Below are 13,659 nucleotides of genomic sequence, written 5' to 3'. Positions count from 1 at the left end.
TTCATGACCTAGGTTTTTTTCCAAAAACATCAGTGTTAACGTTTCAAAATTCTCTTTGATTATCCGGAGGAGTTTTTCCTCGTGTCTTTACTATACTGATTAAACATGAGATTTACTTGGGGCAGTGGTACCGCACTTGGCCGACAGCCTTCTCCTCTGTTCATTAGAAAGTTATGTTGTATAGCGTATCTTAAAATTCTCATACGAATATTTTAATAATTAGACTTGCATCAATGTAAGTGTAAATAATAACTCTAGTAACACTGCCTTTCTGAATTTGTTGCCTTCGCAAACTGCACAGCTTCTCTGTTTAGTGAACTGTCTGGACTGAATAGTTGGCAGTTTTGTGTCTTTTTTTCTGTTCATCAGCCATACAAATACAGTGTTTAGTGTTTGCTGTACATCAGAAGTATAAAATATTTTATCTGCTGTAGTACTGCCGATCATGGAGTATAATTTTAAGGAACTGTCATATTGGAAGTCATCAGGAGTTACGCATCTGTGCAGCTCTCCAATCTGTTAGATGCTCTTCCTTTTGAAACAAATTGCCCTCATCTAAACATGTCCCGAAATCCTAGATCCCCTAAATCTGGTGTTTTCATGGGGCATGCTTTCAGAACCGTTTGCCCCTGAGATAATTTGTGGTTGAAAAGGCAACTTGTAACGCTGTATACTACACATGACATTGTGTGTAGAGTAACCCTCCATGTCTTCCAGCAGTAATGTTCTTCAAAAGTGTATAGAAGAACTGGTGGCAAATTCCTCTTGTGGGAATGAGTAAGGATGTGATAGAGACACTGATCTAACTGAAAACTACACTCATAGAAAGAGTTTTTGTGTTCCTCTTGGATGTAGCCAGACTTCGCAAGCTGTGTGGGCCTCTCTTCAATATGGTAGCATTCCCCTTGTTTCAGTCCTGGGGTGTTAAATGCACCTAAAGGATGGTGGAGTCAAACTAAGGGCAAAAACTCACTCCTCAGGCAGACTTGTCACTGTTCTCATAGGGTCTATGTCAAGGAGTGGCTAGGAATCCACCTTGGCTGTGATAGGTAGGAAAAGGCAAAGACGGGTGCGGTGTCCGTCACATCTGGAGATTTCTCTTGCAGCACAGCTACAAAATGTTTTCTTGCTGCCCAGTTTATATGCCAGTCTGGCAATGAAAACAGATGCAGTATATATTTTATTTTGTTGTGTGATAAATGGCTAGTTTTCTTCAGTGTTTGCGTATGCCTCTCTTGTTCTCCAGAGACAGACTCTCTCTTAGAATTTTTCTCTTTAGAACGCCTTTCCAGAGATGTGCCATGATCTTGAGCTGCATCACAGTCATTGACTCCTACACTTATAATTTCCAGCTGTGGCCCTGATCCTGCAATATGAATACGGTGATACTTTGCAGGCATGACAGGGAACCCTCAGGAGTGGGCCAGGTCTTCATTTTTATAGCAAGCAATAGCAGTTCAGCTTTCTCAGACTTTAAAGTGCAGGTTACAGTCCCTTTGGAAATTTTTATGGATGTATTTCATCTTGGAGCTGTGCCACCAATGTCGATCTATTGCTTTGTGATATTGTTCTGACTCCTGAGAGATGTTCTTGCTGAAATATTTCCAAAATAAAACTCCTGCTATCCCAGCTATATTTGGACTTAATAGTGGGATAAGTTACGGTTTATCAGATCGGCTTTCAGGACTTGCACTCCATCAGGGCCCTGAGGTTCTAGAGAAGGGAAAGTTTATGCAGGTCTGTTAGAGCATTTTCCATCTCTTCTGCCCAATCCTCCTTTGCTTTAACTAAAACTATAGTTCTTCCTCCCAGCACAACTGATTGTTTCTGCCTCTCTACTCTTTCGGCTTAGATAAACGCTTTGCTTTATGCATCCCGTTCAGATTTAGGCTACCAAGTATTAGTTTAGTCATTGGTTTTGAGAAATAATTATATTTTATAGTGTTGGAATGCCAACAATCAATACCTAAGTGTTCCTTTTTGTGAGGTCCGTCTCTGTTCTCGATTAGGTGGTCCAAATAGGCAAATTGGACAAAGGTTTGTGAAGAGATGCGGGCGAGGAGACGTGTAAGGCCGTAACAAGTCTGCAAGTATAGCAAATGTCTACATAGTTGCGGTAAATATGTAGCTTGATTCCCTTATTGGTAGAGATTTAAGAGAGGAGAGAAATAAAATGCTGATACTTTATAGGGGGACAGGCAAAATAAAAAGGAGTATTGCATTTGTTTAAAATAAAAAAAAACAAAGAGATTTTTAAAATTTTTTCTTATTCCCCTGCTCCTATGAGAGTTTGCCACTGACTTCTGTGGGACCATAAACAAATCTCTGCTTTATCTTCTGGTATACAGTGACATCTACAGAGAGTGGAGCAGATCAGACAAGACTTACCCATTTAGTACCATGTCTTTTTTATGACCATTTTTCTTTTATGTATTCATTAGTTTAAACTTATTACTTTATTTTATGCTTTTTAATACATGTACAGTATTATTTCTCTTTGTACATTCCCATGGAAATCTACCTTTTTTTTAAAAAAAAGTTACTTGACCCTGCCAGAAGTTATTTTGACAGTTGGAAATGCAATAGCGGTTTACACACCCAAATAGAAATGAATTTCTTTTGATGGATAGAATGTCTAGTCTTACAGTGTAATGCCCTGGAAGATTTCAGCTTTTTTGCGGTAAAGTTTCTCTCACAACTGTGGTGTTCACATCAAGAAGTGGGTTTTTGATGCTTTCGGTCTGAGTGCTTATTCTGAAATTATCATACAGATAGCTTTATTATTAGATATGTTCATTATTGATGTAATGTTTTAAATTATTTAAAGAAAATAATTCTGTAGTATGATTTTATTGGCGTTTCATCCTTTATTTCTCTGGGCAAGACAAAACAGAATCCAGCCTAGTACATGTTTACAGAACATTGCCTGTGGATACCATTTTCTTAAGACTTGAGCACATGTTTTAACCTCATGCGCTGCACATAGTCTCAGTGACTTCAAGACAACCATTTAATGCATGAAGTTAAACATGCTTGTAAGTCTTTGCAAACATAACCCTTAGGCTACTGAGTCTCTATAATCACATTTTAAAAACGGCTTTGTTATAAGTAATTTTTTTAAAGAAACTTAAAGGGAGGGGAAAACTAAAATTTCCACTCCGTATATGAAAAACAAGGAAAAAAACCTATTTTTTTTACTTCTGCTGACTTTAAAAAGGTAATTTATTAAATATGTGTAAGAATGTAGACACCTAGGCTCTGAACTTCACTTATTTTTTTGATTGTTCTTGTTCATGATATTTATGTAAAGGTCTTAATTTTGGTATTTCAAAGTGTGATCATTTGGAGGTAATTTTTCTTTGCTCTTGGATAACATTAAAGGTATCAAAACAAGGTTTAAGATTACTAAATCAACGTGTATAAACGCATCAGGAGTTGTTTCAGTCTTGTTTTTTTCCCCTACCAGGTCAGATACTATAATAATATTAACTGCAAACCAGAACCAGGCCTCGTTAAACTAATACAGCAGAATGATAATCAGAAAATTGCCAAGTAATGAACAAAACCCAGAAGTTTTAAAACTTATTAAGCGATTGTGGCTGATGATCAGGTTTTATAGCCAAGGCTTTCATGTCTGAAAAATGACCCTGATAGTTTGCCAGCTGACATTATTGGTTAATTTGTGTTAAACTCAATTTTCATAGAAGAAAGAACACAAAGTAAAATAATATCTCAGTGGAGCAGGAGGGAGCACTTAAAATCCATATAGTAAAAATCTACTCGTATGTTTAAAATCATTGTCAAAAAGCATTAAAACCTTTGGAGAAATAAATGAGTCAAATAGTCTCTGTAAAATACAAATGAACAATAAAATATACGTAAGCAGTGAATGCTAGAAGGACATAAATGATTTTCTAGGTATTCAAAGACTTATGCTCCATTAAAAGATAAAGGGTATCATAAATGAAATATGTTCATGCCGTAAGAAGAGACAGAATAATTTAAAAAAAAAAAGTGAATATGCTAGTGGTAATGTTTTAGCATTCAAAGACTGTCAGCATTTTTCCTCTTGTAGAGATCTGTTATGTGTCCAAACTCTGGGTTTCTTTTCTTATTCTTATGTTCAGAGATTTTAGTTAGGATTGAAGGGAGTAAGAAAAAAAAGAAAAATATGAAACATTGAGTTTCACAAATAATTGAGCAAACTTCCATTTTTATAGTGGTTTCAGGTATGCCTTTTCTAACGTTAAGTATAATCACAGGAATCTTTCAATTGCTGCACAGTTATTGCTGAAAGAGGCATCTGGAAAATGTCTTCCATTAGCTGTGGTTTTTGGCAGAGGCTGTAAGCAAGCACGGTCAGTGTAATTAAACTGACAAGTGCTTGAGATACTGTATTTGTTTGCTGTATGTACTTTCCTTCAATAAATATTAGTATTTCTTCTAAATCTCCTATCCTAGCTGGTGACCTTGACAACATTTAAAGGTTAGTATAGCACGTAACATGGCAGCATTGGGGGTGCAGCGTTTAGGACAAAATATTAGAAGCTTTCTTAGCAAATACCTGTTTGAGAGACTGTTCGCAATAGGTGAGCAGCAATAGATTTCTTCAGGCAAAGCTCAGTCTGACGGAGAAGGCAAAATACCTGACTCCAGCAGATTTCTCTTCGCTGTAGAAACACTTTGCTGGAGAAAATCAGCCTGGAGCCCTAAACTTCCAATGCTTTTAAAACTTTGTAGGCTTTTCATGTGAATCCTTACTCTCTTTCTGATAAATGTCAGAATACGGTCTGTGAACTTGTAAATTCAGCCCCTTGGGGGATCTATGGGGTTGAGCCAACCATACTGCAGGTTTGAGGTGAATGCTGAACAATGAACACTCTCTTGATCAGGTGATCTCTAACAGGAGTTACATCTGAGCAGTAGCTTTCTAGCTCACTTTATTTGGTTTCAAGTTTGCATCGCTTTTTATAACTTCTTGTACCTCTTCATCTAGACACCTCTTTATGTCGTGAACCATGGTGAGACTGGACCAATCCGATGCAACCGGTGCAAAGCTTATATGTGTCCCTTCATGCAGTTTATTGAAGGTGGACGAAGATATCAGTGTGGATTTTGCAATTGTATAAATGAGGGTAAGTGATGTTTCTCTGATCTGTGATTCATACAAATTCCATAAAACTAAAAAGAAACCATATCTGTAAAATGATTTCCTTGACTTGCTGACTTGATGAGAAAATAGTTTAGTGAGATGCAGTAACTATGCCTATTTCACAAATAAAAAAAATACTACCCAAGAAAAATACGTAGAAACATTTGTTCAGTGCAATTTAAAAAATGCAGGTATGAAAAATCATGCTGACTCATGAAGTCCAGTCTGATACAATCAAAACTTTATTTAAAAATACTATGTTAACAGGATACAAAGCTGCTTGTGTTGCTAACTGAAAGCAACTTTCGTGTGGAAAAAATGAATTTCTTTAAGAAATTTGAATGTCCATCAAGAACCAAATATTTAGAACCATGTTAGCCTAGTCCTGTCCATGACTGTGGATGCAATGGTTAAATAACCTATTAATCTTACTGTGACAAGCGTTGGTTTTCACAGAAGATACCATGCCATATTTGTTCAAGTGTGCTGCATGTGACTCATAACTGTTCTTGTGCTCTTGGCTAAATCCCAAATCTTTGCCAGAACTAGCCTTTCTAGACATTTGTATCAAGTTGGATTTCCTCAGCTGGATTACAGCAGTATAGTGCTTTCCCTAATACAGTAATCTTTTCAGCTCTGAAATGTGAATCTTGACAGACTTGTTCCAACTTTTTTTCTGCCTGATGCTCAAATGTTTGTGGAAGCCTAGCAGATAACAGATTTCATAGTTTTTTAGCAATTTATACTCTTATAAAGAGAAAACTAAATGCATTGTGAACATTTTAAGACATTTAAGTTGCAGTTTCATTTTAAATCATGCTTTGTATTACTACAGTGTCTTTTATCCAAGTCAGAAAAGCACTTAAAAAACACTTTAATGAAGACAAAAAATGGTCAAAAAACTAGGTAGATATCCCCCCACTCACACACACATACACTTTTTACAGGCAAAAATGTGAAAAATATATATTGATCGAGGAAAGAGGAGCTGAAATCCAGAGGTGACTCTTCTCCAATGTGACTCTAACCATTAGACTAGCTGTATATAAATTGCTGGTGGCAAACCCACTTGATTTCTTAATGCTTTGGAGTTCTGCACCTTTCATCTGTAGCTGCAGAAGGTTCCCAATATAATGTACCTAATGCACTTTGCTGTACAGTAGGCCAGGGTTGTGAACCTTGTCGAGCCATCTCCAGTGAAGTGGTATTTTTGGATAAAGCAGTACAGGCTTTAGGGAAAGTGCTGTTTTTACCGCTGTCCCTCTGCAGAGCTCTGGCTCCAGTGATGTGAATTAAGCTGTGAGTAGACTGTATCTACTAACAAAATAGCCACTCTTAAGTCTGTATCCTGGGGGTTGCAGGCTCCTGCCTGTGGAAATGACCTGGGTCACTTTTACCTACTCAAGCCTCACAGTGTAGAGGTGGGAGAAAATGGACCTTTATAGGGGAATATGCCCTATCCTCCAAACACAAAAGGAGCTGGCATTACTAGAATGTTGTGGGTTTTTGTTTGGTTGGGGTTTTTTAAGCCAATGTGGGGGGAAAAAAACCCCACATTGTAACCTGGGTAAGTGTTTAAACTCCTTCCTTGATCCAGTAACAGAGGAACCTACATCAGTACATTGCATCTGCTGAAAGAAGTTGTTGGGTTGTTCCCCTCCTCCCCAAAACATAAATGGCTTTTTTCCTGCTCTTGTGTTGGCTTTTAGTCCCTCCATTCTTCTTTCAACATCTGGACCACATTGGCCGACGGGTAGACCACTATGAAAGGCCTGAGCTATCTCTGGGATCTTATGAATATGTTGCTACTTTGGATTATTGCCGAGTGAGTATTTCCAGTATGCAAACTAATTTGAAATTCTATGTCAAAACAAACAAAATCCTTTAAATACCTACAGTAGAGTAAATGCACTTGTAAGCTGAATATCAGAGTCCGGGAACATTCTAGAAAATGCAGATAAATGCGGAGAATTTAAGCTTACAATATTACATTTTGTTCTTTTGTGGTGCAGAGCATGAGACTAGCAAGTAAGAATAACAGCGCAGAAAAGTCATGGATCACCAGTCTTTAACTGGGGCGTTTGGTCCTAGCTAGCATGTTGCACTGTTTAGAGGACGTAGTTGACGTTCTGATGCAGTGTTGCATTTTAGATGCATGTCTTGATTTTGAAGACACACACACCCCTAAATTGCCTTCCCAGGATTGAAAACCGTAGCAAGAGAATTTGACCTTGTAATCTTTTCCTGGCAAGAGTGGTTTGAGTATTCTGACCAGTAAGTCAGTTACAATGGAATGGGTTCTGTCTCCTAATATTAACTCACTGAAGAACTTAATCTAAAGCCCACTCAGGTCACTGTAAATATTTGTAGTTGATGTTATTAGAGAACTGTATTTGATACTTCCAAAGCATAAATTACTTAAACTTTGCAAACTTTAGCTCATTTTAGAAAACTGCAAGTGTGACTTCATCTGTTCACAGTATGGACATATTTTTCTGTTCTTGCTGAAATCAGGCAGAGTTTTCTTCCTGTCAGTGGAACTGAGGTCATTATAAGGTTAGGAAAGGCAACTGGATCCTACAAAGTCTTGAAGTAGATACCACTAACTTCCTCAGACCATCAAATTATTGCTGGTATGAAGAAAATGAACAGGTTTAATTCTGCTTTCTCACTGCTCCAAAATCCAGTGAAATCCCTGAGATGACCTATATAAATTCTACTGAAATCTGTATTAAACCCCAGAACAGGAGAGAATTGTAGTGAGGCGTTACAGAAATACAGTGTGGGATCCTCACTGTACATCCAGTGTAGCTCCATCAAACTCGGTTAAGCTTTGCTGATTTCTGGCAGCTAAACTTTTGAAAACTCGTGTACTGAATGGCTCTGTGCCATTTTCACAGTTCTTTTCTCTACTCCAGAGTGTAACCCTGTGTGATGCAGTCATCATCACAATGCATCTTTCAGTGCAGTGGCTTTCGCCATACAGCTTAAATCAGGGAGTTTCTTTGATAAGTCATCCGGTATGGTCTGTCGTCTTGTTGCAAAGACCCCTCCGTAGACTTACTAGAATGTTACAAAAAAGAAATCTCTTAGGAAATCAGCACTCGCGCTGGAAATGCTAAGTCATTAAATTTTACAAAAGTTAACGTTATATTACAATTCATTTTTCATTTTGCTCCAAGTTGCAAAGGTTTAATTCTTTTATAAATCCAGTTTAAGACCAGAACTGAAAAGTCATTTCCTTTTGTGCTTATCAAATGACAAGGATGAACAGCTACAAAAAATGTTAACAAATAACAGCTGTTTTGCATTATTGTGCGCCTGCTAAGCGGATGTGGCAAGAGCACAAGTCCTCATTTCTACCATATATTTGTCAGGAATTACGCAGGGATTCTTTATAAATGGTGATGCGATACAAGAGCTTAGAAGTAGTGTTTGATACAGTTTTTGAAACTAGAATCCAAGTGCAGTAAACAGGGCAGCTTTTAAAAATACTGCCTGGTTTTAGTTCACAGGAATTAATCCTGATTTACTTGATTCAAATGAAGTGAGATCAAGGGTATAATGTTAAGTTTAGTTTAATGTGTGCCAGGGACTATGGAGAAAGTCATAATTTAAGGGTTAGATGATTTTTTTGTTACATGGAGTTTTCTGAGGTTTAGTTGAACAAGTATAATTTGGTTAAGTGGTCAGAACTCTGTATATGAAGGCAGTGAAGCAGTATAATGGAAAAGCTATCCTGAGTTTGACACCAAGTAATGACCACTACTCGTCTTAATGGGCATTAGGAAAACTGATCTTAGGGAGTATGATGAATTACCATTGCTATGTTCACTTCGTATGATCTTCTTCCTGGGTACATCTCTAAGCATTACATTGCTTTATTTGGAAACAAAAAACCTTCATCTTACTTTTTCTTATAGAAAATTGTGTCAGTAGTGCATGTCACGATTTGTATGCCACTTAAATTATGAATAAGAGGAATTTCCAAAGGAATCCCCACCAGCCCAAGTCACTGCTGTGTATGCAGCAGTTACATACATTGAATGTTCCACTCTCATGCTTTGATTATCTTACAGAAAGTCAGCTTATTCCTGAAAGTACCGTTCAGCTGTCCAGAATGCATTGGAGCATGAGACAGCAAGACAGACAGACAGGATGCAGATGATCACCACTTAGTACTGCTAAGAACTGAGATATTTTAATTCTGGTTCAGTACCTAAGTTGTATTTTCTGTTTCCAGATCGGTTAGAAATCACTTAACAGTTGTTAGAGGTAAATGCTAACAAAAACTGAATTTAAGCATTCGCATTAACAGAACGGTATTGCATATTGATACAGGGAATGCAAAATCAGTAAGAGTACAGAAAAAAGTCAAAAGGCAGATTTGTTTAAACACTTGAATTCTAGCAGAAAATGTTTGTGTTTCACCTTATCTAATAAACTGTTACCCCTTATATATTTTATTCCATTAGGATGCTATTTTCCAGTAATAATGTTTTATTCCAGGGGTGGACTTTACCCAGTACATGTCAGCTTTCTGCAATAGTTGCTATTTCCAATCCATAGCATTTTTCAAACAACTTAAGACTGTATTTAGATTGCCTTATGCTACCACCTGTAAATTTTTTTGATATAACAGGACACTGTCTAATTTTCCCTGTGAATGGTCATTTTTTCTGTAGAACAACAAGCCTCCAAAGCCACCAGCTTATATCTTCATGATTGATGTATCGTACAGAAACATAAACAGTGGCCTAGTTAAACTCATATGTGATGAACTGAAGACTCTGCTAGATAAACTTCCAAGGTAAAGAAACATAAGTGTGCTTTGCTTAACTCGCTGCACTGCAGTTTTCATGCAGCTTTGCATGTTGAGAGGTTAAAAACAAGCTACAGAAAATGCCAGAATTTACAGTACAGGCATTTTTGGATGATAGTGACCAAATGTTTATTTTAAAACTGCTGGCAGTTCTTAAACTTTGATGTCTGGGCTTACTGTATGAATTGAAAGAATCTGTCATACTAATTGCACATGTAGCTTGCATTCTTTTCCTTTCTTGTAGTGAACTCTAGCGGTATTATCAGCTAAGTCCCAGCTTGTAGTTTTGACTTTACTTGCTGTAGTTCTGTTTACTGCAATGCTGCTTTTCTCATTAAATTAAATGGGGAAATAGCAAAACCAGAATACTCAAGAGTGGCCAGTCTCTGTAAAGCCATAGTGTTGGTGGCTTGTATCTTTAGCTCTTATTGTTAATTAGCAAAACTTGTAAAGCTTCTTGCTGTGCTGTGAGACTTTTCTGCCCTGGTATGTGTCTGAGAGGAGAATAAATCTTGGAGGCAACAAACATTTTATGAAATATAGCACATTTGCTTTGTAAGCATTAAACACACAGTAGTAGTATTACTACTGATCAATATTAATGATATTATATTATTTTAGTGTAGTTTGGTATAGTTTTTGGTATAGTATATTAGTGTAGTTTTCATTAAAGTTCAAATAGTGCAGCTACAGGTAGTTAATTAAGAGCAGTGAAAGACTGAGAAATGAAGTAGACAAGACGTTTCTTAGGGAAGGCATATAAAAGCATTGAAGAACATACAGAAAGAAAATGCATTTCAACTAACAATACTTGCAGAGGGAGAACAGACTTAAGAAATGGAGAGAGCAAAGTGAGGAAGGGTGGGAGACAAGATCCTCGAGATAATCTGGGATAAGTTAAAAAACTTTTATCCTATGTCCTTCTAGGATCTCTGTGCATGAAAGAAATTCCAGTGCTGGGTGGGGGGTTAGTTTGTCAGATGCCCATGTAAGGCCATCTCTCAAGTACTTTGTCATTGAAGATTACACTGGAGACACAAGTGTTTGATATTATCCTGAACATATCTCAGAGCTTTCCGTCAGGATTGGTCATGACTCTGAAGATAAGAAAAGGCTTGAGTGTAGTAACAAAAAGCAGTTGGCAGTTTAGAAACACCTAGGCTTGAATAGGGAAAGTTGAGGAAAAATGAAAGAAGTGTATCTACATCACAAAAAAGACACCTTAATTCTTCTCCTCACCAGCGCTCTGCAGAGATCTGCTGCTAAATAATTTGTTTGGAGGGCCAAAATTTTCATGTCCTCTGAAAAAAGCAATAAAAAAATAAAGAAAGGGCAGGCCCTTCAGTTTCTTCAAAGACTCGTCTGTTGTCTTTAAACAATATTAATTCAAAAAAACCCATAAAGCATTCCAGCAAAATTTGTGGTGAAACTTTTATTTTGGTGCTGAGACACAGAGGTCACTGTGTTAATTTTCTGTTGCTGGACAAAGACACCTGCAAAAATATTGTGCTGTTACCCCATGAGGTGAAAGGCCTGTGCTGGGAATTCACCCTGGGCTCATACCTTTAAGAGGAAAGCCTTGGGGTAGCAAAGCGATCTGTGTAGTGAAAGGCCTGTGCCAGGTAAGCCTGTGGAAGCGGCTGCAAAGTGAGACGTTAGAGGTAGCAAAGAAAGGTTAAGGTGGGTGGCTCAAGACCTGGTGTTAAGAACTTTGTGTTTTTGTAGACTTGCAGCACAGCAGAAAACACATTATTTGCTTGCTTGAAATTTTAGAGCAGACATTTTCAAACTTATGTCTTCCAAACCAGAAACCCCTGGCTCTGTATTTAGAGAAATAGAGAGAAATGCGTTTATGGAAATTGTGCTTAGGAGCTGAGAAAATCAGGCTAACTAGTTGTGCAAATACGATTTTTAGGGGCATAATTAAAAAAAAAAATAATGCATTTCTGTACACAGACATCTCATTCTGAGACTTTAAGAAGAACTAAATAGATTGTGAGCTACATAGCAATCGGCTGCTACATTTACAGCTAATCTTTAAAACTATGATAGAAGAAATTGGATGAAGTGTGGCAGTACAGACTGCCACAGGTAAGAGCGGTATCTGAAAAAATTGTCCCAAATACCTCCTGTGTAACAACTTTGGGACTACTAGGATGGTGTAGGAAAGTGCTGTATATGCAGAAAGTTAATAACACCTTGTCCTCATCAAGCTCCTGAATGCTCCCTGTTAATCGTGTTACTAAGAAAATAGTGTCGGAGTGCTGGGGATGACTAGAAATTTGCATTCAGAAATGATGCATCTGTTTGAGTTAGCGTATCTTGGAGGAATTATTTAAAATGCTTCTTTATGGGGTGTGTTCAATGTAGAATATTGATTTGGTTTAGATCAAAGTAGCCCCTTTCTCATCCAGCTGTGTTCCCATAAAACATGAATGGTAGATTAACATTCTAGGCTGACATGAGAGTTAAAGATGGTAGATGAGAAAAATTATTTCTCTCCCAAGCTCAAGGTCTTAGATGAAGCTTGTGAAACTGCCGGTGACAATTTTTTTTATTCTCTGAAAACAAACAGATTTGATAGCCAGGAAGAAGGCTGACAGTTTTTTCTGTTTGCTGTAAGAAAAAATAAATAAGAATTGCAGTAGAAGTGTATTTGTGTTGTTTCTCCTCTTCTGTTTGACTTTTTGATTCCGAAAGCATTTGTGAAGTCATGAAATCCAATCTGTTGGTTGCAGCGGAATGGGATGGAGGCCTTGCCGTTGATTTTGGTGGGCCAAGGCTTTACACTCCTTAGGGGGATAAATATTTTCAAACCCTGGCTGCTTTATTGTGGTGAAGGCTCAGGGTGACCGTTAACACTCCCTTGTTTCTTCAGAGGTTAGAGTGAAGGATAAATAGTAGATTTTTTGCCCTAAGTGCTTAGTAATTGGTAATACTACGGTAGGGCTCTGTTACTAAATTCTTTTGTTGTAACATCTGTGTGAATCTGTGTACATTATGGTATCCTGTTTGTCGATTAGTATATGTCTTTGTGTTAAATTACTTATGATCATAACCTTCAGAGAGTGACTTCTTTTATAAGCTAAAGAAAATAAAATCAGCTTGGCTATTTCTGTGGTTCCTATCGCTGCAGTCTCAAAGAACTTTTTTGGTACATAGTTCTACATCCTGGTGAGATTAAACAATAATTCTTGCTGTTCCCCTTTTACAAAATGGAAACTGAGGCACAGAGAAATGAAATAATTTCTTCTCAGGTTGTAAATTAAATCAGTGGCATAGCTGGGAATTGCATGAGGACTTCCAAGTTTCAGTACTTTGAATATGGAACTCTTTCAAACATGGAAACATGCAAAAGCAGTAGACTGCAGACTCGGTATTTGCTGGTTTTGTGACATCTCACCATGAGTTATGTAGGCTGCTTAAATGTTTAATGTTGCTGTACAGAACATACGGGCTGACCTGTAGTAACTGCAAGTGCTGCAGGCTTCCCATCTGGCATTTTTCGTGCTAAAGGCTTGGTTTGTCATTTACGAGAGGAACACCCTGCTACAAGAGGGTGCTATTTTATTAGTAATTAAGACCAATTTTTTAATAGGATTGCCTTTTAGGGAAAAGCTCACTAAACTTAGGACTGGAAACCTGGTAAGGATCTAACTAGTACTATTAATAACGCTGCTACTAA

At 37.5% G+C, this 13,659-nt stretch overlaps 1 protein-coding gene across 3 annotated transcripts in view; it reads left to right on the top strand.

Annotated features, from left to right (window-relative positions):
- Positions 1-13,659, top strand: part of SEC24D (SEC24 homolog D, COPII coat complex component) — a 57,859-nt gene that overhangs the window by 29,521 nt on the left and 14,679 nt on the right. For all 3 annotated transcript variants that reach the window (XM_059826759.1, XM_059826760.1, XM_059826758.1), the window contains 3 exons: positions 4,997-5,135; positions 6,862-6,977; positions 9,838-9,962. In XM_059826759.1, the coding sequence (XP_059682742.1) occupies positions 4,997-5,135; positions 6,862-6,977; positions 9,838-9,962 (380 nt within the window). The remainder of the gene's footprint in view (positions 1-4,996; positions 5,136-6,861; positions 6,978-9,837; positions 9,963-13,659) is intronic.

Source organism: Gavia stellata, chromosome 19 (assembly GCF_030936135.1).
Source record: "Gavia stellata isolate bGavSte3 chromosome 19, bGavSte3.hap2, whole genome shotgun sequence".
Lineage (NCBI taxonomy): Eukaryota > Metazoa > Chordata > Aves > Gaviiformes > Gaviidae > Gavia > Gavia stellata.
Note: the sequence above shows the minus strand (reverse complement) of the source record. Positions and strands in the feature narration are given on the sequence as shown.